This window comes from Sturnus vulgaris, chromosome 24 (assembly GCF_052056855.1).
Source record: "Sturnus vulgaris isolate bStuVul1 chromosome 24, bStuVul1.hap1, whole genome shotgun sequence".
NCBI classification, from domain to species: domain Eukaryota; kingdom Metazoa; phylum Chordata; class Aves; order Passeriformes; family Sturnidae; genus Sturnus; species Sturnus vulgaris.
The window spans coordinates 5,759,335-5,783,701 of NC_142266.1; the positions used below are offsets into that span (position 1 = coordinate 5,759,335).

Genomic DNA, 24,367 nt, shown 5'->3' on the forward strand with positions numbered 1-24,367 from the left:
CCAGAGCCACTGGGCCTCAGTGTCCATCTCCCCAGAGCCATTGATCTTCCCTCAGCGTCCATCTCCCCACAAACACTGACCCTCAGCGTCCATCTCCCCACAAACACTGACCCTCCCTCAGCGTCCATCTCCCCACAAACACTGACCCTCAGTGTCCATCTCCCCACAAACACTGACCCTCCCTCAGCGTCCATCTTCCCACAAACACTGACCCTCCCTCAGCGTCCATCTCCCCACAAACACTGACCCTCCCTCAGCGTCCATCTCCCCACAGCCGCTGACCCTCCCTCAGTGTCCATCTCCCCACAAACACTGACCCTCCCTCAGTGTCCATCTCCTCACAAACACTGACCCTCAGTGTCCATCTCCTCACAGCCGCTGACCCTCCCTCAGCGTCCATCTCCTCACAGCCGCTGACCCTCCCTCAGTGTCCATCTCCCCACAAACACTGACCCTCCCTCAGTGTCCATCTCCTCACAAACACTGACCCTCAGCGTCCATCTCCCCACAGCCGCTGACCCTCCCTCAGCGTCCATCTCCCCTCAGGCAGTACAGAACAAACACCGCCTCAACTCGACGCCTGATTGGCCGTTCGCAGTCACGTGACCCAAACCAGCCAATCATGTTGCAGAGCGGCCTCTGAGGGGCCGCAATGGCGGCCATGCCTTCACTGCTTTTGGGGCTCTGCCTGAGGAGAAAGAAACTCCAAGCTGTCAAAATCACACTTATTTTGTACCATTAAACTGGCATGTTGCAATTTTTACTGATTAAAAAAAAAAATCTGCTCACCTTAGCGGGGAAGAAAGCACAAGTGTAAATCATTTGTGTCTATATTAACCAAGATCACTCACAAAGCCATTAATTGTTTCAGTCCAAGTTTTATTTCAGCATTGAGGCTTTCTTAAAAAATAAGAGAGGTTTTATCCCTCTGTCTTTACAGCATGGAAATAAAACCAGAACTACTTAAGATGACTTTATGAGACACCACAGTAAGGCACTTGGAGTGTTTATGGTAACAGAGCAGGCCAGGCCTATGCTCCTTACATTTAAATTAAATTAAAACAGCAGGTAATGCACATTTTCCATCCTGTGATTTAAAAGAAAAACAAACGTACTTTTGATTATTTTTGACTAATTTTGATTCAGTCAAGTCCATAATCCTTTGACATTTAAGGATTGTCTATATTCTTTTTAAAAGACAATTAGGCTGATCCAAACCATGCTTTTTAAAAAAGAGTCAGTTTTCACAAGATACAGATGGGAGTGAACCCAGGGAGAACCTGGGACATCCATTTCCATTCCCTTCTCCCACAGCAGCAAAGCTGCCAACTTTTTAGATTTATCATAGGTGGTAAGAGGATTCCAGGTATAGTCACATGCTTTAGGATTTCACGTGGCAATTTATTTACAGCAATTCAGCACCACCTGCTGGCATGACTTCTTTTTTAAGTTGTTTAAAAGATGTGGTGGTTTGTTTGCTTAATTGGCACCATTTTTTTAGGTGTCTAATTTTAAACACTCAGATTTTTGCCCACGTTACATCTGAGGCACGGCAGCTATTTTGGATTGATGTAATATGGAAGAGGAACATCAGCTCAGAATTAGAACATGAAATATGCAAATGAAATCAATCTAGATGAACATGATCTCCTGCCATGCTGCAAAAAGAGTATTTTAGTTATCAGCTCCACCAATTTCTGTATTTCATACAGCCCCTAGCACATGGATCAGCCTTTAAAAGCTGACTGCCATCATTCCTGGGAGACTTCCAACCTGTACAAACCTCTCCTTCTCCAGATCCCCCAAAGCTCAGTTAATTCTTATTCTCTATCTCTGTGGAAACATTCCCTGCAATTAGTCCCTTCAATTTCTGATTTTAACTGGCCAATTCCTTAGGTTTATTTTTTTTCCACAGGGATTGCAGTTTTAGGGGGCTTCTGCCAGATGATGACCCATATCCACTCAACCACACTCTTCTTGCTTTAAATATCAATGATGACAAAAACTTCTGGCTTTTCATCTTCACAGATCTGCATTGCTGAGTAAGTTATGGCTTTGACCTCTGTGCCCTAGAAAAGAGACACAAACCATAGATTTTCTAAATTATATCTCTTTTACTAGTTCAGAACTCCCAGTTCTCATTACTTTCCTCAAATGCTATCCATTTTTTTCCCAAAAAAAACCTGTAACTATATTTGTTCTGATGAATAAGGAAGTTGCCACAATAATGGCCAGGCCAAATAGTAAAAATGGAACTGAACTTTTTCCTAATTTTTTTATCCTCTTAATACCACAAATTCCTCCTCTTATCTCTGACAGACCATCAACATTTGCTATGCTAAAAATGACACAGATCAAGACATCAGATTTTGCTTTTAACAATTCTTTAGGGAAAAAAAAAAGAAGAAAAAAAATCAAAAACTGTCTAAACAGAAATCTGTACCAATAGTGTGAAACCCAAATACCTAAGTTCTGAATATAGATTGATTTTCTGTGTTATCTCCATCACAAAAAGGAGGCCAATTGAGTTAATTTGTTGAGTTTTGATTGTGCTGAGGAAATGTCAACAGTTTCAGGGACACATTCACAAAACCATGCAGAAAGTGAGATCTTGAGGTCAGTGGTACTTCAGCCACGTTTCTATTTTGATCTCTGATTTAAAGGACAGAACACCTCCTCCCCCTAAAATGGAAAAGAGGAACCACTGCCTACCTGTGGGTGTTTGTCTAAAGAGAACTCTTCTCCCCATCTGTAAAGGCAAAAAAATAGAAGAGAGGTGTTGTAATTTTGGTAACATTTACCAAATGCTGTCATTAGTTTCAGTGATGAACACAGAACAGTGAGAATTTCATTTGAAGCCTCAAAGGAAGCAAGAAAAGTGCACAGTCCATTTTCACACAATGGTTTAAGCTCACCCAATTGATCTTATTTTGAACTGCATTCGGTCAATGTGAAGCACTTTCACTTCCTGCAGAGAGTGGGAGGAGAAATGTGTCAGTCACACCTTCTACCTTCAGGCAGAAATTCCCAGTAAATCCCACTTACAGAGGTTATTTCCCACTGTTTAGACACTTTCCACCAACCTAGCTTACCCCAAGCCCTGTCCAACCTGGCCTTGTATTTTTTTGTTCCTTTTTCCCCTAAAATACCACTGCATTCAGATTAACAGGGAACAGCTTTGTCCTACAAATGGAAAAAGTTGAAACCAGAACACTTACCCTGGGTATAAAAAATTCATCAGCACTGAATTTATACAGCCATTCATCCAGAAAGTGGAAGAGAAGAGACAACAGGTCATGCCCTGTGTGGTTGAAGCAGAGATTGTCTCAGCAAAAACATTTTTAAGAGCACCTCAGATGAACAGGAGATGCAGACAACAATGCTTAATTGTATTTTAATTAACTGCACTAAGGCTATGTGTAAAGATTGAGATTTTTGGTACCTTTCTCCCCCTCATAACTCCATAGAAAAGGTGCAGTCCTCACCTTCTGCCAACACCTCCACTGTATCCACAGGTTCCACAGTGCCTGTGTCTGTCATGTAGCCAAACATGGCCATGGCACACTGCTCAAAGGCTTCTTCCAAAGTGTCTCCCCAAGCATGGAGCCTAAAAACACATGGAATAAACACTGGGACCCAAAAACACCTGGAATAATCACTGGAATATAATACTGGACCACAACAAACAGAAATAGCCCCAAAGTCAAATACAGGTGAGCAATCAGAACATGGGAGTTCAGGCAGAGGAGGTGAATAAATAAAAAAACACCTGGTTTCTCTAGAAGTTTGACAGAAGAGTTTATGTGTGGGAGAACATGGAAAATAAATGTTTTACCAGGCACCAAGAAAGTTCTTTCCTAATATGGCCAATTGGTGTCTATAAAAGTAAACCACACAGAAGAAATTTTTTTTGAAAGGAGGGGATTAAAAGGAGATTTCAAAACACATTTCCAAATAACACAGGTGCTGAGTCAGAAGCACCATAGGAACATTAGAAAAGAAACCAAACATGATTCAAAAGCAGGAACAAAATTGACCATCAAAGCACCCAGTGAGTGACATTTCAGAGCTCTACAAGGTGTTACATCTGCAAACTGCCCTTGGCTGTTACTCCAGCCTTAAAGCAGTGTAAAAAATAATCAATTTGTCACCCTGAGAAATCCCAGCTGCCCACACTTACTGCACGTCTGCTGTGTGATCCAAATCTGAGGGGAAGCAAAAAAGAAATGATGTCACCAAAAGTATTTATAACACGTGGATTTAAAAAAAAAATAACATAAATATCTGATTTTTTAACAAAAAATTTTTGCATTCATCTGCAGATGTGATAAATCTGTTTTGTGGTATATAAGAAAAAGTTAGCACAGGTGGAATTTTGGATTATTTCTGCCAAAAAACCCTGTTTAATGTGATTATGTCAGTGTAGGGTTTAGCTGTTGTAACCCAACAAGTTAACTGCAATAAAAAGAAACTTTCACCAGGAGTAAAGAGTTTATGCTGAAATCTACAGGACTGAAAATTATTCATGCAGAGGATGAGATTTGCAATTATTTCCAGCTCAGGGAGGAAATCTACCTGTCCACACCCAAAAGCAGCCATCATGCAAAGAGAAGAATTTAAACCATAGGATGGAATATAAAATAGAAGGCAAATTTCACTCATGAAGAATGATTAACATCCCATGTATCCAGTTGGACATGAACCTCATTTATATTTATTCAGAGGAATGAAAGAAATGCAAAAATCCAGCAGAACTAAGTTGGGATGTCAGATAAATGCTCACTTCAACTGAAAAATTATTTTGGTGCTGCTTAAAGAGATCACACACTATTAAAAGGTTCTCAACAACTAAAGCAAACAAATTCCTTTGGATGCAAAAGAGGGATTAAAACTTCCTCCAGTTATGGAAACTGAGTGGTTGTTGTGGTGTGTCACTGTATTTCTGCACTTCTATCAAATAAACAACTAAAAATATCGATTCTAACAGAGGTAACAGAAACAGTCCCTCCAGACAGACACAGAAAACAGGCAGGGAATGGTTCCCTGCCTTCAGCTGGCCCTGGGGCTGCCACCCACATCCTCTCAGGAGACATTCCAGGGGTGGGGAAAGGTAGAGATAATCATCTTTGAGTAGAGAAAAAAAACACCACACACAAGACCAGCACACTTTTGAATGCCTCTTCCTACAGGAGAGGTAAAAAAATTGCTAAGGGATAGCCCAGAAGAGGAAAAATTGCTAAGACATGGCACAGAAGAGGAAAATAAATAAAAAACTTTAAATTAAATAATTTATTTCCATCGTGATTTTTTTCACTGCCTGTAACAAGAAAAGCATGATGGAAAAAATTTCTCCTTTCTGTATTTCCTCTTATCTTCCTTGCCCTCACAGCAGCACTGTCACACCCACGCCTCATCACGATAATATTTTAAAAATATTTTAAATACTCACATTCATATTTCTTGCAGAGAGGGGGGTACTTGGCTTTCACAGCCTTCTGCTCCTCGGTCAGGTTGTAATCCCTGTCCTCAGCTGCCATCGCTGAGAGCTCCACGGGAATCCCTCCCTTCCTGCTGCTGGGGAAAGTCCAGGAATTCTCCCTCACTTCCTGGTTTCTCTGGAGTGATTCAATTCAACCTGTGGAGAACAGGGAGGATTCTTCTCAGTGCTTAAATTCGTGTCATTTCAGTTCTTTTGTGTCAGACTGGGAGGTGAGGAAATTGGGAGTTCAATCCCACACCCATGAAGTGATGTTTGTTGAGGCAGCAAAGGGAAATATTCCTTATGGGAATTGTGGATTTTTTTGGCCTTTTCTGGGGAGGAATTGTGTTTCTTCTTCCCTGTGTAAACTGAGCATTCAATTAATTCACAAATAATAAAATACAGCCCCGATGGGAACAGCTGTAAAGTGAATTAAACTTCCACGCTTTAGCTTAATTTTAATTTTCTAATTAATTTTTTGGGGGGTGCCCACCCCATTGTACATCACACACCCGAAGTGTCACTGCCCCCAAAAACCCCTGATATGACCTTACAGAGGAAAATAAGTTGTGTTCTCTTAGGACAAGGATTACATTTAAACCTCAAAGCACGTGCATGGCAAATCCAGCTGTCACCTCAGTGCAAGGGCTTTCCTGTGCTCCTTTTCTGGCTGTTTTTTTAATAAATAAAACAAAGCAAAAAATAACCCTAAAGAACTGTATCAAGTCCTCCATTTAAAAGTCAGATTCTCACACCCAATCTCATAAATTGCTGTTTTCTCGTTCATTTGTAAATCCAACAGACACAAACTGAAGAACCCCATTAACTTCAGGCTAATTAATTTTCCTCTTCAGATTTCCAGATATCATAATAATTCTTTAATATTTTTGGGTATTATAAAATTTATCCACAGCTGAACCCAACACTTTTTCCCAAACAATGAAAAAAATAAGATAACCCTTAACTTTTACACAAGAGTTGCTTCTTACTCCAAGGCTTAGGAACAAGACACAGAACTTCCAATTCCTAATTGCACGTAGACATCTAAGTGTGTTGGAAAGAAGTCTAAAATTGAGAACTCGGGGTATCTCTTGAGGAATAAACCCAGATATTGATTTGATATTTGATTTTAAACCTGTTAAGCCTCAGCTGTGGACAGTCAAGTCCCAGGTTACCCTCAGCAGCCGACCAGAACTAGCAAATATTGTATCTCTAAAACTCACCGCAGCACTGCATTGTGGAAAAAGGGAATATATTCATGATTACAGAAAATTAATAACACGCCGAGGATACCGGATGGTGACAGGGCGGCCCTGGAAGGAGGCCTCGGCCCGCACGCTCTCGGTCCCGCCCCGATACGCTCTGCCCACGGCTGTGCTGACCGGAGGAGTCGCAGCCACCGGTTCAGTTCCAAACCGGGGACCGGGAGCAAGAACCGGGAACCGGGAGCAAAACCCGAACCCAGCTCCCCTCAGCGTGGGGCACGGCCCCTTTAAGAGCGCGCTGAGGGCGCTCCGGAAAATGGCGGCTCCCAAGCGGGAGCCCGCCCACGTGACCGCTGCGCGCGCTCCCTTCCCCGCCCCTTGCCCTCCTCCGATTGGTCGGCGCCTCCCGGCGGCGGGCGCTGATTGGGCGGCGTTGGCGCGCGAAGGGGTGCGCGGCGCCGGGAGCCGCACGCAGCGGGGGCAGGAAACAATAGACGGGAGCCGCGGCCGGAGGGGTCGGAGCAGCGAGCGCAGGAACCGCCCGCCCGCCTCGCCCAGCCCGCCCCGCCTTGAGCCCCGTGGCCGCCGCGCTCCCCCCGCCGCGCCATGGCCGACAAGGAAGGTAAAGGCTCCGTATGGGCGGCGCGGCCTCCGCTGTGAGGCCCGGGGTGCTCCCCCCCCCCCCCTCCGTTACGGCGTGAGGGGAGCGGGGCGGTGCCGCCAGGGGGCGCGCGGGGGCGGGGCCTGAGGGGGCCCCCCCCCCGTCATGGCCGCCGCTGCCTCCCCGCGCCCGCGGCACCAAACGGGGAGAGCGGGCCCGGGCCGGGACCTTCTGCCCGCCCCTGTGTCCCTAGGAAGGGGTTTGTGAAGCCAGCAGGGCCGGGCTGTGCCCTGTGAGGGGAGCGGGCAGACAAAGAGGTGTCTCCGGTGCCCTGGGGGTGCCTCCGTTTTCATGGGTGAGCTCCCGTTCCGTGGGCGAGCTCCGGTTCCTTCGGAGTGTCCCCGGTTCCGTGGGGGTGTCCCCGGTCCCGTGGGGTGTCCCCTTCCTGCGGGTGAGCTCCCCCAGGTCTGCCCATCGCCTTCTCCTCTACACCGGAGGCTGGTGACAGATGGGCCGAGAAAGTGTTAAAGAGCGACAGGACAGCAGAGAAGGAGCCTTGGGAAACTGGATTTTGGAAACAAGTAGTTCAAGGCTGCGCCCTGACCGGTCTGTTAAACAGCAGTTACTGTTTAACGCTCGATCTCCTGCGTTAAAACATTGTTACGAGTCTGGGTTTTGCCTCCCTGTACGCTGAGTCACAGAATTTTGTTGAGCTGCTCGAACACCATCATCATCAAATCATCCCAGAATGGATTGGGCCGGAAGGGACTTAAAACTCATCCCATTCCACCCCTGCCATGGCAGGGACACTTTCCACTATCCCAGCTTGCTCCAAGCCTTGTCCAGCCTGTCGTGGCACACTTCCAGGGATGAAATTTGACATAATTAATATTAATTCCCGGCCATGTAGCCAGAAAAAAGGATTAGCATATACAACAGGGGATTTTTAACCATTTAGTAACTATTCCAATAGAGCAAATAGAAAACCAGGGTTTGATTGATGTACTTCACTTTAATCCATTGCCTGCCCACAGCGCTGCGTGCCTATAAATGCATTTATAAATAATTAATTGTATGTATTTCTTGAAAAAAATCACTTCAGCAGCCTTTGATGATGCAGTGGAAGAGCGTGTGATCAACGAGGAGTATAAGATATGGAAAAAGAACACCCCCTTCCTGTATGACTTGGTGATGACCCATGCCCTGGAGTGGCCCAGCTTGACTGCTCAGTGGCTTCCTGATGTCACAAGGTAAAGGGACCCTCCTGTTCTCTTTTTAAAGCAAACCCAGCATTGTGCTGAGAGACTTTTTGGTTGAGATCACAGAATCCCAAGCTGGTTTGGGTGGGAAGAGACCTTAAAGCTCATCCAGGGATACCTTCCACCATCCCAGGGTGCTCTAAACCCTGTCCAGCCTGGCCTCGGACACTTCCAAGGATGTGGCAGCCACAGCTTCTCCTGTGCCAGGACCTCCCCATCTTCACAGAGAAGAGATTTTGTGATCTCTCTTTTGTTTTTCTTCCCCTGCAGACCCGAAGGCAAAGATTTCAGCATCCACAGGTTGGTGCTGGGCACCCACACCTCAGATGAACAAAACCACCTGGTGATTGCCAGTGTGCAGCTGCCCAACGACGATGCCCAGTTTGATGCTTCCCACTATGACAGTGAGAAAGGAGGTAAGAGCCCAAAAAGGAGGATTTAAACCATTTTTTTTCCCTTCTTTTCTCGACAGAAAATTTGTCTTTCCCTAAAGTTCAGGCAGCAAAGTTCAGATTTTACTTCTAAAAAAAAATTATTTCTACGTGGTGCCTCCTTAATAGACAAATGCTCTGTTTCTTGAGTGTGTTAATAATCTAATGATGGAAACAGAAGGTGGAGGTTAATTGCAAAAGTATTTATGTGGGAAAATCTCTCCCTTCCCTATTTCTCATAAGCTGACCTTGAACCTCATGCAGTGCTTTTAATTGGTGTTTTTATTACCACACTTGTAAAATCATGCAAAAAAATTTTTACACAAACTCAAGTAAAAGAATGTTTTTTTATATCAGACGAGTGTAAATTTGAAACATTCTTCATTTATCTGTGAGTTCTGCTGCCTGATTATTGTCCCAGCCCCTCTGGGGTGAAATTGTGTTTTATTCCATGTATCAGACTTGAACTGGATGCTTTGTAACTTTTGTGGCTGTCCCAAGGTAGACATTTCTCCTGTTTGCTTGGCTGAATCAATCTTTCCACCTGGTGAAAGTCCTTCATGATCCAATGTTTGCTCTTTTCACAGGAAGTTTGGATTGTGCAATGAGAATTTTGATCTTTGGGCTTTTTAAAGTTGTTTATGAACACTGGGTTGTCTAATAAACACCTGTTTCTACTCTATTTTAGTATTTCTCAGAAATATTAAAAAATAATTTTAAAATAATCCACAACTAATTATTTTTGCCCGACTTTTGCAGTTCTATGCATTATTGAGTTGTTTTATGTATAAAGAAGCTTTAACAAGTTGTATCACAGTCCTAAAACTGCAATTTATTTTTACCACAACTTTATCTATTTTGAGAGTGTTTGGTAGCAAAGCTTGAATCAACTCTTTGTGCCTTGTTCTGAAACTATCTTATTATTCACAACTCTGTTGTTCCTAGAGTTTGGAGGCTTTGGCTCAGTAAGTGGAAAAATTGAAATTGAAATTAAGATCAACCACGAGGGAGAGGTGAACAGAGCTCGGTACATGCCCCAGAACCCCTGCATCATCGCCACCAAGACTCCCTCCAGCGACGTCCTGGTCTTTGATTACACCAAACACCCCTCCAAACCAGGTCTGTGCTTCAAGGAGCAGCCACATCATCCCCTAAGAGTGGAAAAAAACGGTTTAAAAAAATGCTCGGGGTTTTTAGGGCAGAGTGGGTGTTTATTCAAAAGGTTATTTTGTGTGAAGTTTAAACACCTGTGTCCAAATGTATCCTTGGAAAAGGAAACCTTTTCCTGCACTTCCTCTGCTTGTTTTGTCACCTCACTGTGAGGTGTTTGAGGTGGTAAAAGGTGAATTTTTGGAAATTATGATTGATTTGGTGGGTAGCTGAGCTGTTCCCCTGATATCCTGTAAATATTAACAATCATTTACCTATGAACTCATCAAGATTGTTTAAAGTAACTCCTTTTGCTGTCTGTGGGGAGAATCAAAAGTGCCTTCCTCACTTTAAAAGTGCAGTTGGAGATGATAGAGGAAGAAAAATATCTCACCTTATGTTTCTGGACGTTCATGAGGAGTTTTTTTGAGCAGTAACAGGTAATTTTTTGAGCTGCTGATCCTCCCTCCAGTTGCAACTCAGGCCAAAGCGTGGAGGTGACTACTGGGTTAAAGCAAAGTTTAATAAACCTAATGCCAGGTATTCCAGGATGTGCTGGGAATGATTCCAGGCACTGAAATCCTTCCCCTGCCTTTGTGCAGATCCTTCTGGAGAATGCAACCCAGACCTTCGTCTCCGAGGGCACCAGAAGGAGGGGTATGGGCTGTCCTGGAACCCAAACCTCAGCGGGCATTTGCTGAGTGCTTCTGATGATCATGTGAGTACTGGAGCACAGCTGGGCTAAAACCTGCACTTGCTGGGCCTTGGGAAGGGCAAAAACATCCTGAGTTGGAGGGGGAGGAGGGAAAGAGTATGTAAAGATGTAAAATTTTTTTTTTTTACGTTTTTGTTGTTTTAAAGACCATTTGCTTGTGGGATATCAGTGCTGTTCCCAAAGAAGGCAAAGTGGTGGATGCCAAGACCATCTTCACAGGACACACAGCAGTGGTGGAAGATGTGTCCTGGCACCTGCTCCATGAATCCCTGTTTGGATCTGTTGCTGATGATCAGAAGCTCATGATGTAAGTGGGGGAACCCCTTCACAAATTGTTCCTGCCCACAATCAGTGAAATGAGACACAAACTTTTGTTAATTCCACGTTTTCCCATTCCCAGCTGGGACACCAGGTCAAACAACACCTCCAAACCCAGTCATTCCGTGGATGCTCACACAGCTGAGGTGAACTGCCTCTCCTTCAACCCCTACAGTGAGTTTATCCTGGCCACAGGATCAGCTGATAAGGTACTTCTGCCTGCATCTTGGAACTTTCTCACTTTCTGGGATGGATGTACATGTTGGTTACTTCAACAAATTTTTTTTTTTTTTTCCCCCAGACTGTCGCTCTATGGGACTTGAGGAACCTAAAACTGAAGCTGCACTCTTTTGAATCACATAAAGATGAAATATTTCAGGTATAAAAATTTTTATCCTCACACACTCAGTTCTGCTCAGCAGCCTGGAAAAGAAAAGCAGTTTTCCCACAATATTTTTGCACTTAAAAACTCAAATTCTATTCTTTTATCTGCTTATACATCTCTGGGTGTTGTTGTGGAGCTGCAGAGCTCTCCAGTACAGAAAGAGAATCCAGAAAGTGATCAGGGAAATGCTCTGGAGCTTTAACCACAGCACAAGGATGAAATGGTAGCAGTGCAGAGTCCATTAAATTATTCATGGCAGCAGATTGAAGCAGGAGGCCCAGGGAAATGGCTGCAGTGTTTCCATCTCCTCAGCCTGGTCCTGCAGGAAGCTTTAACACTCTCTGACAGAAGATAATTGCTGATTTTGCTGCTGTAAATACAGAATGTTCACATCATGGGCAGCACCTGCTTAGCAGATTAAATATTTCCAACTCGTGCCTTAATCAGAGGAAAAATATGTAGAGGTTTTTTTTTTTTTTTTTTTTGGTGGAGGGATTATCAGTCCAGACTGTGTTATGTCTAAATAAAATTACAGAATCCTGAAATGCCACATTAGTGTGCAGAATTGTGTGTTCCTTCCTAATCCTGTGATCCTATTATGAGTGGTGTGTTCTGGAGAGCTTTATCTCCAGCAGAAGCAGTAAATGTGAGCTTTTGGGCAGTTAAGCTTAATTACAGTGATTTCTTTTCATGTGAGAGCTGTGCCTGCTGCTGAAGGAATCCATGGGTTCTATTTGTGCAATCCTTATTAAGATAAGGAGCAGCCAATACCCTTGGGAGCTGTTTGCACTTGGAAACGTGTGGGTTTTGTTAGAGGAAAAGTTCCAGGTGGCACCTTTTTGGTGAAATATCTTTTTTTTTTTTTTTGGGTGTGAGTGTGAATATTCACAATTCTTCATGTGATAAATGTTTTTCACACATATTTTGTGTTGTTATCAGTTTGAGTTCTTGTAGAGCTTTCAGGGTACAAAATGAAGTGTTGGGGAATGTTACAGCTTCTCAAAACTCACTTTTAAATTTCTCCCTGTCTGCAGGTTCAGTGGTCTCCCCATAATGAAACCATCCTGGCCTCCAGTGGCACAGACCGCAGGCTAAATGTTTGGGACTTGAGGTAAATCCCAAATTCCTCAAAATATTATTGATTGATTGCACCACACCTCAAAAAAAAAAAAACCCAAACCAACCCCCATCTTTTCTTTTTTTTTTCTTTCCTTTTTTTTTTTTTTACAGTAAAATTGGAGAGGAGCAATCCCCTGAAGATGCTGAGGATGGTCCCCCAGAGCTGTTGGTGAGTCTTTTCATTCTCATTAATTATTTTCACCTATTACTCCTCCTGCAGTGCAAATTTCAATCAATTCCTCTTTTAATTTCCTCAATCCCAGTTTATCCATGGTGGTCATACTGCAAAGATCTCGGATTTCTCCTGGAATCCCAATGAGCCCTGGGTCATTTGTTCTGTATCAGAAGATAATATCATGCAAGTCTGGCAAATGGTGAGTTCTTTGGGAAGGTGCAGGTGGGTGATGCTGTTGAAATTTCTGGATTTCAACATTCCTGCTTTTATTTACAGCCCTGAGAATTACAGTTTTACTGCTGAAATCTCAAAGGGCCAGTGAAATCCCCTTTAGCTTTGGCCAGAGCAATGGTTTCCAAATACTCAGGAGATGTTTTGTGTTTAAAAAAAAAAGGGCTGCTGCAGAAGGAAATTTTTCTTTTCTGTGTTTGAATGAGAAACAGTGTGTGAGAACCAAGGATGAAATTGAGGTTTCTCTATTATTGCCTTAAAGAATATTTGAGATTTCATTCTCCAAAGATGAAAAGGCTGCTGGTGAACAGGAACAGTTTGCTGGCCCCCTACATTCCCAGCTGTTGAAGGTTTTGGAAAACAATCTTGACCTTCAACAAGACCATTTTCCTAATTCTTTTTTTTTTTTTGTTTAACTCTAAATTTTGTTCTTGGCAGCTTTCTGTGTACTTCTTTTAGAAAGTGCTGCAGAGTAAAGGATCTACAAAATAAATACTTGAACCACTTTTGTAAGTCTTGCAGTGGACTCTCCTTTAGCAGATTCCTTTTTACAGGACATTTTTTGAGATTTATGACTAAGGTTGTTTGTGTTGCTGCTTTAATGTTAATGAGATCAGGAATGAGTGATCCATATCTTCAAATAAAAAACAACAGAACTTTCTGGGCATGGAATCTTGTCCAAAGGGGTGGGAAATGCTCCCCTCAGTGTCTCCATCCCTTTCTTGCAGGCAGAGAACATCTACAACGATGAAGATCCTGAAGGAAGCGTGGATCCAGAAGGTCAAGGATCCTAGATGGCAGCTTCTCCTCGTTTTTAGTCTCTCTCCTTCTCTTCCCTCTCAGCCCTGATATTGACTTAACACTGGTTTTGAGACACACAGGTAGACTTTGTGTTCAGCCATCCTCCCTTAGATCCCATCACAGGCTTTTCCACCCACACACTGAGAACCCAGCACCTCAAAAATAAAAGGGCTCAGCCCCCTCAGCCAGAAGCTTTGGCTCCTTGACCAGAATTCCTACAGCAGCCTCCTTTATTGGTCTGATTGTCTCTTTTTATCTGCCTTCATCACACTGCAAGCTTGGGATTAGGGTTTTTTCTCTCTCTTTTGCTTGCTCCAGCCACAGGCTTTTGCCTAATTTAAACAAAAGTTAAATTGGCAGAGCTGCCCGAGTGGGTTTGAGCCAACAGAGATGATCCAAGTGTTAATCCCCTGACAGCTCAGAAATGGTGTGGAAGGTCTTGTCCTCCTCAGTACAACTCAGAAGCCTTGGAATTCCTTTAGTTATCTGTACCTTGTGGCTTTTTCTGCCTTTGCAGATACAAGACTTGCAAGTTCTGACTTGAACTGAAATTTCTCTCTCTCTCTTTTTTTTTTTTTTTTTTTTTTTTTTGTTACCTCTCCTGGCAATTCTGAGTTTTTCATTCCTTCCTTTCCCTTTCCTCCCTCCTGCTGGGCACCAGCAGTTTGGATTCATTAGCTATTCCTGCAGAGCCTCTTTCACCTCCCATGTTTTTTTGCTCTGTTGTGTGTTTCTTGAGCTGTGTTTTCACATAATGTTTCTTTCCTTTCTGTGAAATGGTTTTTAAAAACTTGGGGGAGCCCTCAAGTTGTAAAAGGTGTTTGTTTGTACCAACGGATGACCCCGGTGCCCTCAACAGCCTTGGCAGCTGGTGGAAAACAAATGAAATGTGGATGAACTACTTTTTTTTAGGAGTTTAGTCCTTGAGCACAAGGTCTGCACGTCTTCCACTCGGGTGCCCAGTGCCACCAGCAGCCTGTTACTCTCCATCTCCTCATGACTAATTGAGTGTAAGTCCTTCAGTTGGAATAAAGTTTTTCTACGTAAACGCTGTGAAGTTTGGGGAGTTTTGTGCTGTTTCTGCATTGAGTTGCTTTGTTGAGGGAGCTGAATGTGGTCTCTACCTATGTGTGTCCATGAGGTTGCTGGTAGAGGTATTATTTAATTTTTAAGACATCAAACTTGGATATTTCTCCTCCTCTTATTCCTGCTGCTTTGTGAAATAAATTAATGAGCACTTGAACCCCCAAGCAGCCACCAAATCACTGAATTGTTCTTCCCCTCAAGCCCTGCTGCTGTCTGCATTTTAACTCTGCCTTTATGGTTTTTGTTATCCTGCAGCACAAATTTGATACAAACACCTCGGTTTGAGAGACAAATTTTGGCTTTTGAGACGCAGCTCTGAGAATGAAAAGGCTCCTTAAACTCTGACCTTTTATTTTCAGTGTGAGACTCGATATAAAGTGGAAACCTCTTCCCCACCACCTCATTTCTGTGGAGCATGTCCCAATACAGCAGAAACTTTGGAAATGCAAAAGAAAATCCTCTTCAAGGGAGAAAGCTTCTCTTGCATGTAAACTTTAAAAGTCAACCCCCCCTTAACACCAGCTTCCAGAACTTTCTGTGCAGGCTTAAAACAATCTGGACCAAGACAACATTTTTCCCAAACACAGCAAAACAATCAGTTATTCCTCATCCATATCCATTGTTCAGCTCCTCTGGGGAAAAGCAGTTTTGTTACACAAGCAGCAGCAGTACCTGGGGAAATACCCAGGGAAAGGATTGTCTGGCATTCCTGGCTCCAGGCAGCTGCTGCACATCAGGCAGGGTAAAGCAGCATGAGGAGACATCCCTTGTGTCCTCTGTCCACAGGTTTTTGCTACAAAGAGGAAAATTCCGTGGTTTTTAACAGTCCTGCTCTGCTTTCTCCTCTGATTTGCAGAGGTGGCCGTAGATTTCTAAGCAGCTCCTGTGAGGGGAGAAAGGAAATTTAGGTTATGGAATATTTACATCAATGCTTTGGCTGTAGAAAAGAGGAAAAAAAAGGTTCTTTTCATAGTATGGAAGAAAAAAGAATTGGGAAACACTTCAAGAGGCTCGGTCCATGGTCTTGGGAGTGTGTGGGCCCAGCCCAGCCCTTCCAGAGCCCTTGGCAAACAGAATTTAACAGAAGGGAATGTCATTTTTGGGGGGAGCTACTGGAAAAGGCAGCTCAGAGCTGCACTTAACTCTGAGCTCCCTGGAGCAAATGTGAAAACTCATTTAAAGATGTCACTTCCAGGGATGGCAATTTGGAGATTCCACGATTTAAGACTCTGCTGTACTTGGGATTAAATGTGGGGCTGTGATTTAGGAGAACCCTATGCTGCAAGGACAGGGTGGTGTTGGGATCTGGGCTGAATCCTAAATGTAGTTTGTCCCCTTGGGAATGGCTGGTGGCAGCACATGCTGAGAGAGCTCATCCCTGTGCTTGGATAAAAAAAACTTTGGGAGAGGGAATATCCTCCTGTGGTGTGTTTGAACGAGGAGGTTTGGGTGGAGAAGGGGAAAAAGGAATGCTAAAGGAGCACTGAGGCTGCAGAAAATGGTTAAGAGTGTGTCCAGCTGAGGCTGAAATAACACAACAGCTCCAAGCTGGGTGAGTAAAACAATCCACAAACTCACAGGGCTTTAGAAATCCATGTGCAGAGCTTTAGAAATTCATGTGCAGTGAAGACCTGAGTGAAACCAGGAGAAGACAGTTCCAGCATCCCCAAAGCCAAACCTCAGCTCCTTTCCACGTCTTCCTAAGGAAACCACCACTTAAATTGCCACACCTTCTTCTTGGGAAACCACTCCACTCCTCCGTAGGAGTTTCCAGCAAATCTCTCTTTGCTGTTGTGCAAAGGAGCTGGAATTCCTTTGGGATTCCTTTGGAAAAAGGGGCTGTGCTGTCCCCCAGCTGTGTGACCCCACTGTGGGCTCTTCCCCACATCCCTTTCCTCCTCCCAACCCCTCTTTGAGCTGATCTCCCCTTTTGGGATGAGACCCAAACTCACTTGTAGATGGAGAGCTCCCGGTGGAGGCTGGTCCTGAGCTCCTCCAGCTCTTGGTTCTTGCGCTGCTGGAGCTGGACCCCGTTCTTGAGCTCCTTGAGCCTGTCCTCCAGCTCCTCCACCTGCTCCTGCGGGGAGAAAACGACTGGATCAGCTGAGGGAGGAGCAGCAGGGCTCCACTGCTTCCCTCTCTCTCCTCAGGGATCTCCCTGTGGATGGAGCTGATCAGGACAAGCCCCTGCCCAACCACTCCCTTTAAAAACCTCTGCAACAAAAAGCTTGGTTTTAATATAAATGTGAATTTGGGTTGGGCTGTGCTTTGTCCTTAGGCTTCTCTTGGCTGCTTGGTTTTGTCCCCTAAACAACTTCGTGTGTGTTTTGAGAAGCTGCCAGAGCTGTATAAACCCATGAGTCAAAAGCAGATAAATAAGGAATTTGGGAAAAGGAAAACGTGGAGGCACACCAGGGACCCTGAAAATCCGGGATAAGGCATGGAGTGGGTGCTGGTGGTTCTGATCCCCATCCCAGCAGGGAGGAGCTGTGATGGACGGGGAATGGCAGCTTCCAGAAACTGCTGGGAGGAGGCAGCGATTGCGAGCCGAGAACAGAGAGTGTTGAAAGGGGGCAGATTAATTGTGGAGCCTCTTTGCCAAATGTGCTCTTGGAGATATTGAATTGCCTTGTCCCTCTGGCCCAGCCAGAAATAAACCTCCCAGGAGGCAGCCTGGCCCCAGGGCTGTGGGGACACAGGTGAGACCCTTCCTGGCAGCAGGAAGGGCAGAACCTGGCCCAGCAGGAGAGGGATTTGAAAGAAAAGCCACCTGTATTTAAATCTGGCTTTTCCAAGCGTTTTGGTTCAGTCTTGTGCTCGGAGGAGCTGTGGGAAGTGTTTGGTGCCTGTGTTCCACAGCATCAGTCAGCTTTGGGAAGGAAATCCCCCATCCCTTCCACCTCATCCCTGCAGCCATTTCTGAGGGGCCAAAACCAAGTGAATATATTCAAGTGAAATCTATTTTCCAAACTGGGTGAAGCCCCAAGCTTTCCCACCGCATCTCTGGGTTTGCTTTATGCCCAGGGGCTGCTGTTTCACCTGGCCCGTGCCAAGATGTGGGATAATTTTAATTCTAACCAGCAGGAGCTATTCCACATCCTCTCCATCCTTATCCACCCATGGGCCCTACAAGCAAATCCTGCAGCATCCACATTTCCCTGGATGCAAAGCAGGATTCCCACTATCAAAAGAGGCTGGAGCGATGCAAATTTGGGACACATACCCGGTACTGCCCGACCTCCTCATCCCTTTTTTGCTTGACCAGGACAATCTGCTCCTCCAGGCTGCGGTTCTGCATCCTCAGCCGGCTGACCTCACCCTGCAAAGGCCTCAGGGCTTCCTTCATGCCCTGGATCTCTCCCTGCATCTCCTGCAGCGCCTTGGCCCCGGCCTCACGCCGCTCCAGCAGCCGCAGCAGCTGCGGCTCGTAGTGCTCCTCCAGCCCCCGCCGGCTCTCAGCCACGAAACTCTCGAATTCCACCGAAAGCCGGCGACTCTCCTGGAGGTACAGGTTGTCCTGCCGGCAGGGAGGAGCCTCCAGGCGCTGCCTCAGAACTTCCTTCTCCTTCTCGCAGGTCTCCTTCAGCTGGGACAGTTCCCCCGAGAGCTGCCCGGCCTGGCTCTCCAGCTCGCCCTGGTAGGCGGCGTGCTGGGAGAGGTCGTGCCGGCGGCTCTCCAGCTGGTACTGGCAGGCCACGCATTCCTTGGTCACCTTGAAGAGTTTCTGCTTGATCTGCCGGATCTCATCGCGCAGGTTGTCCCTCTCCAGCTCCACTTTGGCCAGTAGCCTGCAGGCTGCCTGGATCTCCTCGTGGGCATGGCGGATCTCCTGCAGCGCCGGCTCACGGAGCTGGGCCAGCTCGGCGATCAGGCTGTCCCTCTCCCTCTCCAGCTGCTCCACGATCTCAATGCACTCCTGGAAATAATTCCCCAGCTCTTCCAGGGTCAGGCACTGGTGCTCTGTGGCATCAGCATCCAGAGGGTTGCCTGCTCCCTCTGTGTCCATGTCCAGCGGGATCCCTGCCCCGTCTGCATTGTCTGGGATCCCTGCCCTGTCCGTGTCCATGGCCAGCGGGATTCCTGCTCCATCTACATCCTCATCCAGTGGGATTCCTGTCCCACCTTCATCCTCATCCAGTGGGATTCCTGTCCCACCTTCATCCACATCCAGTGGGATCTCTGCTCCATCTACATCCTCATCCAGTGGGATTCCTGTCCCACCTTCATCCACATCCAGCAGAATTCCTGCTGCATGCACATCCTCTGAGGTCCCTGTCCCACTTGCATCCACGTCCAGTGAAATCTCTACTCCTTCTGCATCCATGTCCAGTGGGATTCCTGTCCCATCTGCATCCACGTCCAGCGGGACTTCTGCCACATCCACATCCAGCGGGATCCCAGCCCTGGCTGCATCCTCGTCCAGCTGGGTTCCTGGTGTGTTTTGCTCCAAGGAAGGATCCCTGCTGGCAGCCTGCAGCTCCTGGTTGGAGTCTGGGCTGTCCCTGTGCAGGGGTTTAGATCCATTTCCCGCTGGATCCAACGGGGTGTGAGGAGCATCTCCTTCAGCTGCTCCCTGTGGGGCTGAGGATGCTCCAGCTTCGTCCAGCTGCAGCTCTGGAGGGGGCTCGGGCTGTGCCATCAGGTCCCTGGAAAGGAGAGGGGATGTGAACCAGAGCAATGAGTGTAACAGGTCTCAGTCTCTCCTCCTCACCCGGTGAGACCCCAAAACCAGGGGTGTCCCACCACGGTCCTGCTGTGTCACCCACAGGGCTGGGCTGGTGACAACCTGGGCCCAGACTATCCAAAATAATGAAAGAAAATCCTATTAAAACCTCATTAAAGTGTCTGACTGCCATGGATGAGGAGTGAGGGGTGCAAACCCAGACTCCAACCCCAAGAGCTGCCCCGGTGCCAACCTGCCAGAGCCAACCTCCCCAGCGGCACCGACCTGAGCCGTGTGAGCACTCCCTGGAAAACTTGCCGGGATTTTTTAGCGGTGTGGCATAACCTCACGGCAAGGGAATGCGCTGCTGGAAGCACAGGCAGGCTCCGGGATGACTGAGATGGAGAGAACCCTACACGCAGAGCCCCGGGCGAGCAGCAGCGTCTGCAGCAGGAGCCGGCGAGCTCGGCGCTTTGCAGAGTCATCCGATCCCGGCATTGTCCCCAAGGCACGGCACCTGCAGCTGCCGCCACCAAACCCCGGCTCTCGCATTCTCCCGGCTGTTATTTGGGGTAGACTGGAGACAACAACGCTCGGGGACGAGCCGGGCTTTTTCCTGCTGCTGCCAGGAGCCGGTGGGATCGGTGGGAGGATGCTCTCACCTCTCGGCCACGCCGCTGAGCTCATGTCTAGTCATTGCCGAAGGAATGAGCACAGGCTGGCACTCACAGGCGGGGAGCTCGGAGCAACGGCTTTGAGCAAAGAACTGATTTTCAACGATACTTTCTCTCCTAATAAGGCAGTTTTCGGCACTGCTGACACATCGCAGCCTCGGACTCAACAGCGGGCGGCTGGAGAAGGGGCAGCCTCTGGAAAGGTGGGAATAGGGCTCCTCTGCCCCGTTTTTCCTTGTCCTCCCCGCTGCCTGTGCTTGTTTTTCAAAGTTCTTGGATTCTCTTCTCACGGGCAGGACGGGAGGGGAAGGCGCCGTCCTGCCTTCCCAGCGGGGCGGGGGGTTCTCTCCCACCCACCACCCCTCATCCCAGGGCCCCCCAGAACTCCTGCGTGCCCCACAGGGACCTTCCCCCCCCTGCTTGATCATTCCTGAGGCTCCGGGAATGCTGAACCTCAGATCCCCCCCACCCCATCCCTGCTCCCCTCGCCTGCCCCACTCTCCCCATCTCACCGATGATCCCGCACCCACGGGACCCCCCGGAGGATCCCGGCTCCTTCCTGCCTTCCTTGCCAGCCCTGCTCGCCCGGGTGGGCTCTTACCTTCCTCCCCTGGAGCCCAGCGCTGCCGGCTCTGCGCTGCACATGGGCTTAGCATGGGGCGGAGAGGGGTTATTAATAAACAAGGCTGGAAATCAGACTCCCCGGAGCAGCCGCTTCCCCCGGCCACCGCCTGCAGTGCCAGCTGCGGGCGCTGCCTTCCTCCGCCCCGGGGAGGAGGAGGAGGAGGAGGAGGAGGGCGGGGAAGGCCCGGCTGGCTGCATCCCTGGCAGAGGGAGCCGCAGGGACGGGCTGCAGCCAGCCCGCATCCCTGGGGAGCAGCCCTGGTAGCCCCTACCCCGCCCTGACTGTTCACAGCCCTGATTTATGGGCGAGCTTGGCTTTGTGGCCCCTTGGCGTGAGGCTCCTTCCCTGGATCCGCAGGTTCCCGACCCGCCGGGGTGCTGGGCAGGGCTGGGATGGGGATAATGGGGTGCCTGGATGGGGTCCCCTGGGGCTGTGGGGTTTGGCTGTGGTGGGAGGGGAAATGCCGGAGGATGCAGCTCGTGGCCCCCAAATGCCACAGGCTCATGCCGAGGGTGGGATGGGATTTGTGAGGGTGCTGGTAGCACAGTGCTGCACTCCCCAGGTATTGATTAGCGATGGATTAAATACCGATATCTCAGGGTCTTTTCTACGCCCCACAAACCCACAAACCCCAGTAATGGCAGAGCACAGCCTCTGCTTCCTCTTCCGCCCATACCCGATCCCTGCCAGCCTTTTCCCTCTGTTTTGGGGATGCAGAAGGTGGCGTTTCTCTCTTCCGTGGTGGCCGTGGTCACACTCTTGGGTGTCCAACAGCGACACTGCCCTCACCCACTTGGTTTCCCACCTCTGTCCACCCACAGCTCTTCCCTCCCGTTGTGCCCATCCGTATTTTCCCCACTCTGCGGATCCTAAACCCACCTTTTGTCCATCATATCACCAACAAATAATTATCTAAAATTCCAATTTTAGATACATTTTGCCACGTCGCCATGGGTGCATCATCCTGGGGTCACCTTTTGGCCTGGCCACCCCTCGTGGAGGTGCCCCCCGAGCCTACCTCTGCCCGCTCCCGCTCCTGCCGTGCCCAGGAAGTCGCCACTCGCCTCTCAGGAAGTCTCCGGTTTACGTGCCCCAAAACCACCCAGCAGCGCGCACCACAGCCTGCGACATCGCCCGGTGCCACCACCCCGTCACTGTCACCGTCACCTTGCCCATGGCTCGCTGGCCACGGGGCTGCAGAAATCAAGTTTAAAATAACAGCGCTGGTCCATCCTTCGGGAACAGAGCTTTAAAAGGAAAAGGGAGATTTGAGTGGGGCTTTTTTTTCTCTTTTTTTGGATCCCGTTGCTTTTTTCAGCGCGACACACCTTCTTTTTCTCTCTCTTTTTTTCCATGAAGCGCCTCTATTTTTGACTCAATCGGAGAGGAATGCTGTTAATTCGCACAAGTTGGGTGTATAAATATCTATCTAGAGCTGCGACTGCCAAGGGGAGAAACCTGCAGATCACACGGGCTGGGTCCAACAACCCTTGTAGGGCCTGGAGCGGACAATGACAGCGGCGAGCCCGGGCTGGGGTTTATCTGATGAGCTGCCAAGGGCAGGGTGGGGAGTGAGGAGGCTCAGCTGTTCCCCGCTCCGTAAGAGGATACCCCAGCCCAGGCCCCGGCACGGGGATGTTTTGTGGATATAACCAAGCAACAGGCGGCTCCGGTGTCCCCGGTGTCCCCGGCAGAGCCGCGGGCACAGCTCTGGGGCCGGGCGGTGCAGGGAGACGCCGCCGGCAGCCAACAACGTGGACTTTGCTCCGGTAAACAGAGCTGGTGGGGTGGCACCGGCGCTGCCAGGGGCGAGGAAAAAGGCAGGAGAGAGCTGGTGAGACGGAGAGTTTGAGATCCGGCTGTCGGGATGAGTGGCCGGTGTCTCCCGGCTGAGAGGCGTCGTGGGGAGCAAAGAGCAGCTGCGGGGCGCTTCACCTCCTCTCTGGTGTCCTGGGGCAGTGTTTCTCTTCCTGGTGGATTTTTCCTTTCCGTCAAGCACCGTAGATCTGCCCCAAGGGCAGGGACCCAGGTGGCACCGCCACCACCAGCCTGGCACTGCTCTGCACCTCACGATCTTTAGGGACAGGCTGGAAGTGCCAGCCCGACTTCACCGGCAGCTCCATGGCGTGTCCAACGGAATTCCAGCGTGGATGGGATTTAGGAGGATTTAGGATCGCAGGCAGCGCTGCCAGCGCTGTGCCCTCTCTCGCTGTGTTTGCCGAGGGCGAGGGGGTCCGGCTGTGCCAGACCCGGCCCCTCGAGTGTAGGAGCTGCAATCTGATCCCAGGGGAAAGTGTGATTCATGCCCGGAGCTGGGAGCGCTTCCAGGGAAGGATGCTGATTCCGAGGGCAGTGGCACCGTGTGCCCACTCCTGCCCTGCCCTGGAATGGTGGCCCTGGCCGGGTGGAGGGTCCCTGGATGATTCCCAAGCTGCACGTGAGGGGATTCAGCCAGGTTTTAGGGATTGGATGCCACTGTGCCCTTGGAAACAACCTGTTTTGCTTCGTGTCCTCGCTTCAATTTCCCCACTGAGAGCTGGGGTGGCTCCTGGAGAGGGAGGGAAGGTTGCCCAGCAGAGATGAGGGAGGAGGAGGAGGAGGAAGAAGAGTGAAACGTGGGCACTTGCCCAGCTGGGGCAGGGATGAAAGGGGGGTCCGAAGGCGCCGTCTGCCCTGCAGGGACCTTGGAATCTCCACGGGAGCAGGGCCAGAGCGTGTCCCGGTGCCACAGGCGCCAGCGGCTCCCGCTTATCTGGGTGCTGGGTCCCGCTTTCCCTGCAGGGAGGGAGATGAGGAAAAATCCCAGCAGCTCCTGAGGGAGACACCGGCCCGGCCAGGGAAGCACCGGTGCTGAGCAGCGGCTCCATCTGCGGGGATTCTCGGCGTGTGCCCTCTCCCACATCCCAGCGTTATCGCTGCTCAGCCCAGATGTTGGGGTCAAACATCTGCCTGTCCTGGCAGCTCCCCGGGGTGTCACCTGTGTCGCACTCGGGGGGATTTCACACCCCAGGGCTGGGGCTGGCACTCGCTGTCAGCTCTGGGGGGCAGCTCTGATGTGTCCGTGACATCCCGCACGGCACCCAGGCTGTGCTGACATTCCCACGGGCTTTTCTCTTTCAGGAAAGGTTCGGGATGCTCACACAGGAGCAGAAGATGCCTCTTGTGGCCACCTGTCCCTGTCACCACGGCATGGATGATGCTCCTGGGCCGTGACAGAGCTGTCCCTTCCAGCATGAGGGAGCTGGGAAGGGACACAGCGCTGCTATTTATTCATCCCATTCCATGTGCCCGGCATCTGAGCAAGGAGATCGGGTCCTCCCCCTTCCCATGACATCTCGGGCACTCCTTTCAAACCCATTTTCACAACTGAGCTGATTTTTCAGCACCACAACCAACAGTCCCCGCGTCCCAACGATCGCCAGCGGGGTCACTGCGGCCCAGGCTCCGCGCT

At 48.7% G+C, this 24,367-nt stretch overlaps 3 protein-coding genes across 6 annotated transcripts; 1 reads left to right on the top strand and 2 right to left on the bottom strand.

The window, feature by feature from the left end:
- Positions 1–858: 858 nt before the first annotated feature.
- On the bottom strand, positions 859–7,034 carry TSLIG1 (tRNA splicing ligase complex subunit 1). The gene is made up of 8 exons (XM_014885671.2): positions 6,703–7,034; positions 5,450–5,635; positions 4,181–4,205; positions 3,486–3,607; positions 3,219–3,301; positions 2,916–2,968; positions 2,713–2,749; positions 859–2,069 (listed from the first exon to the last, which is right to left on the bottom strand). Exons 2-8 carry the CDS (start codon positions 5,535–5,537, stop codon positions 1,983–1,985), a joined length of 495 nt encoding a protein of 164 aa, XP_014741157.1. The 5' UTR covers positions 5,538–5,635; positions 6,703–7,034; the 3' UTR covers positions 859–1,982.
- Positions 7,035–7,149: 115 nt separating this feature from the next.
- RBBP4 (RB binding protein 4, chromatin remodeling factor) lies at positions 7,150–14,916 on the top strand. 3 transcript variants are annotated; one of them, XM_014885659.2, is made up of 12 exons: positions 7,150–7,306; positions 8,388–8,535; positions 8,815–8,960; positions 9,921–10,094; positions 10,727–10,842; positions 10,986–11,146; positions 11,240–11,366; positions 11,459–11,536; positions 12,577–12,653; positions 12,773–12,830; positions 12,925–13,035; positions 13,796–14,916. In XM_014885659.2, the coding sequence occupies exons 1-12, from the start codon at positions 7,291–7,293 to the stop codon at positions 13,859–13,861; spliced, it is 1,278 nt and encodes a 425-aa protein (XP_014741145.1). In that variant the 5' UTR covers positions 7,150–7,290; the 3' UTR covers positions 13,862–14,916. The 3 variants fall into 3 exon arrangements, with proteins under 3 accessions (XP_014741145.1, XP_014741146.1, XP_088034309.1); XM_014885660.2 differs by having other exon boundaries at positions 8,391–8,535; XM_088178183.1 differs by lacking the exon at positions 7,150–7,306 and adding an exon at positions 7,432–7,640.
- A 372-nt stretch (positions 14,917–15,288) lies between these two features.
- On the bottom strand, positions 15,289–22,163 carry SYNC (syncoilin, intermediate filament protein). 2 transcript variants are annotated; one of them, XM_088178169.1, is made up of 4 exons: positions 21,935–22,163; positions 18,178–19,600; positions 16,907–17,031; positions 15,289–15,837 (listed from the first exon to the last, which is right to left on the bottom strand). In XM_088178169.1, the coding sequence occupies exons 2-4, from the start codon at positions 19,591–19,593 to the stop codon at positions 15,774–15,776; spliced, it is 1,605 nt and encodes a 534-aa protein (XP_088034295.1). In that variant the 5' UTR covers positions 19,594–19,600; positions 21,935–22,163; the 3' UTR covers positions 15,289–15,773. The 2 variants fall into 2 exon arrangements, with proteins under 2 accessions (XP_088034295.1, XP_014741139.2); XM_014885653.2 differs by lacking the exon at positions 21,935–22,163 and adding an exon at positions 20,893–21,084.
- Positions 22,164–24,367: the final 2,204 nt, after the last annotated feature.

Coding starts and splice junctions, on each gene's coding strand:
- TSLIG1 (XM_014885671.2), bottom strand. CDS start 5,537: ATGGCAGCTGAGGACAGGGATTACAACCTGACCGAGGAGCAGAAGGCT. Junction 2,750..2,915: donor TTCAAAATAAGATCAATTGG/GTGAGCTTAAAC, acceptor TTGCCTTTACAG/ATGGGGAGAAGAGTTCTCTT. Junction 2,070..2,712: donor CTTTAGACAAACACCCACAG/GTAGGCAGTGGT, acceptor TCTCTTTTCTAG/GGCACAGAGGTCAAAGCCAT.
- RBBP4 (XM_014885659.2), top strand. Junction 10,843..10,985: donor TGAGTGCTTCTGATGATCAT/GTGAGTACTGGA, acceptor GTTGTTTTAAAG/ACCATTTGCTTGTGGGATAT. Junction 11,367..11,458: donor CCACAGGATCAGCTGATAAG/GTACTTCTGCCT, acceptor TTTTTCCCCCAG/ACTGTCGCTCTATGGGACTT.
- SYNC (XM_014885653.2), bottom strand. CDS start 20,936: ATGTGCAGCGCAGAGCCGGCAGCGCTGGGCTCCAGGGGAGGAAG. Junction 19,601..20,892: donor CTGGGCTCCAGGGGAGGAAG/GTAAGAGCCCAC, acceptor TCTCCTTTCCAG/GGACCTGATGGCACAGCCCG. Junction 15,838..16,906: donor CGGGAGCTCTCCATCTACAA/GTGAGTTTGGGT, acceptor CTCCCCTCACAG/GAGCTGCTTAGAAATCTACG.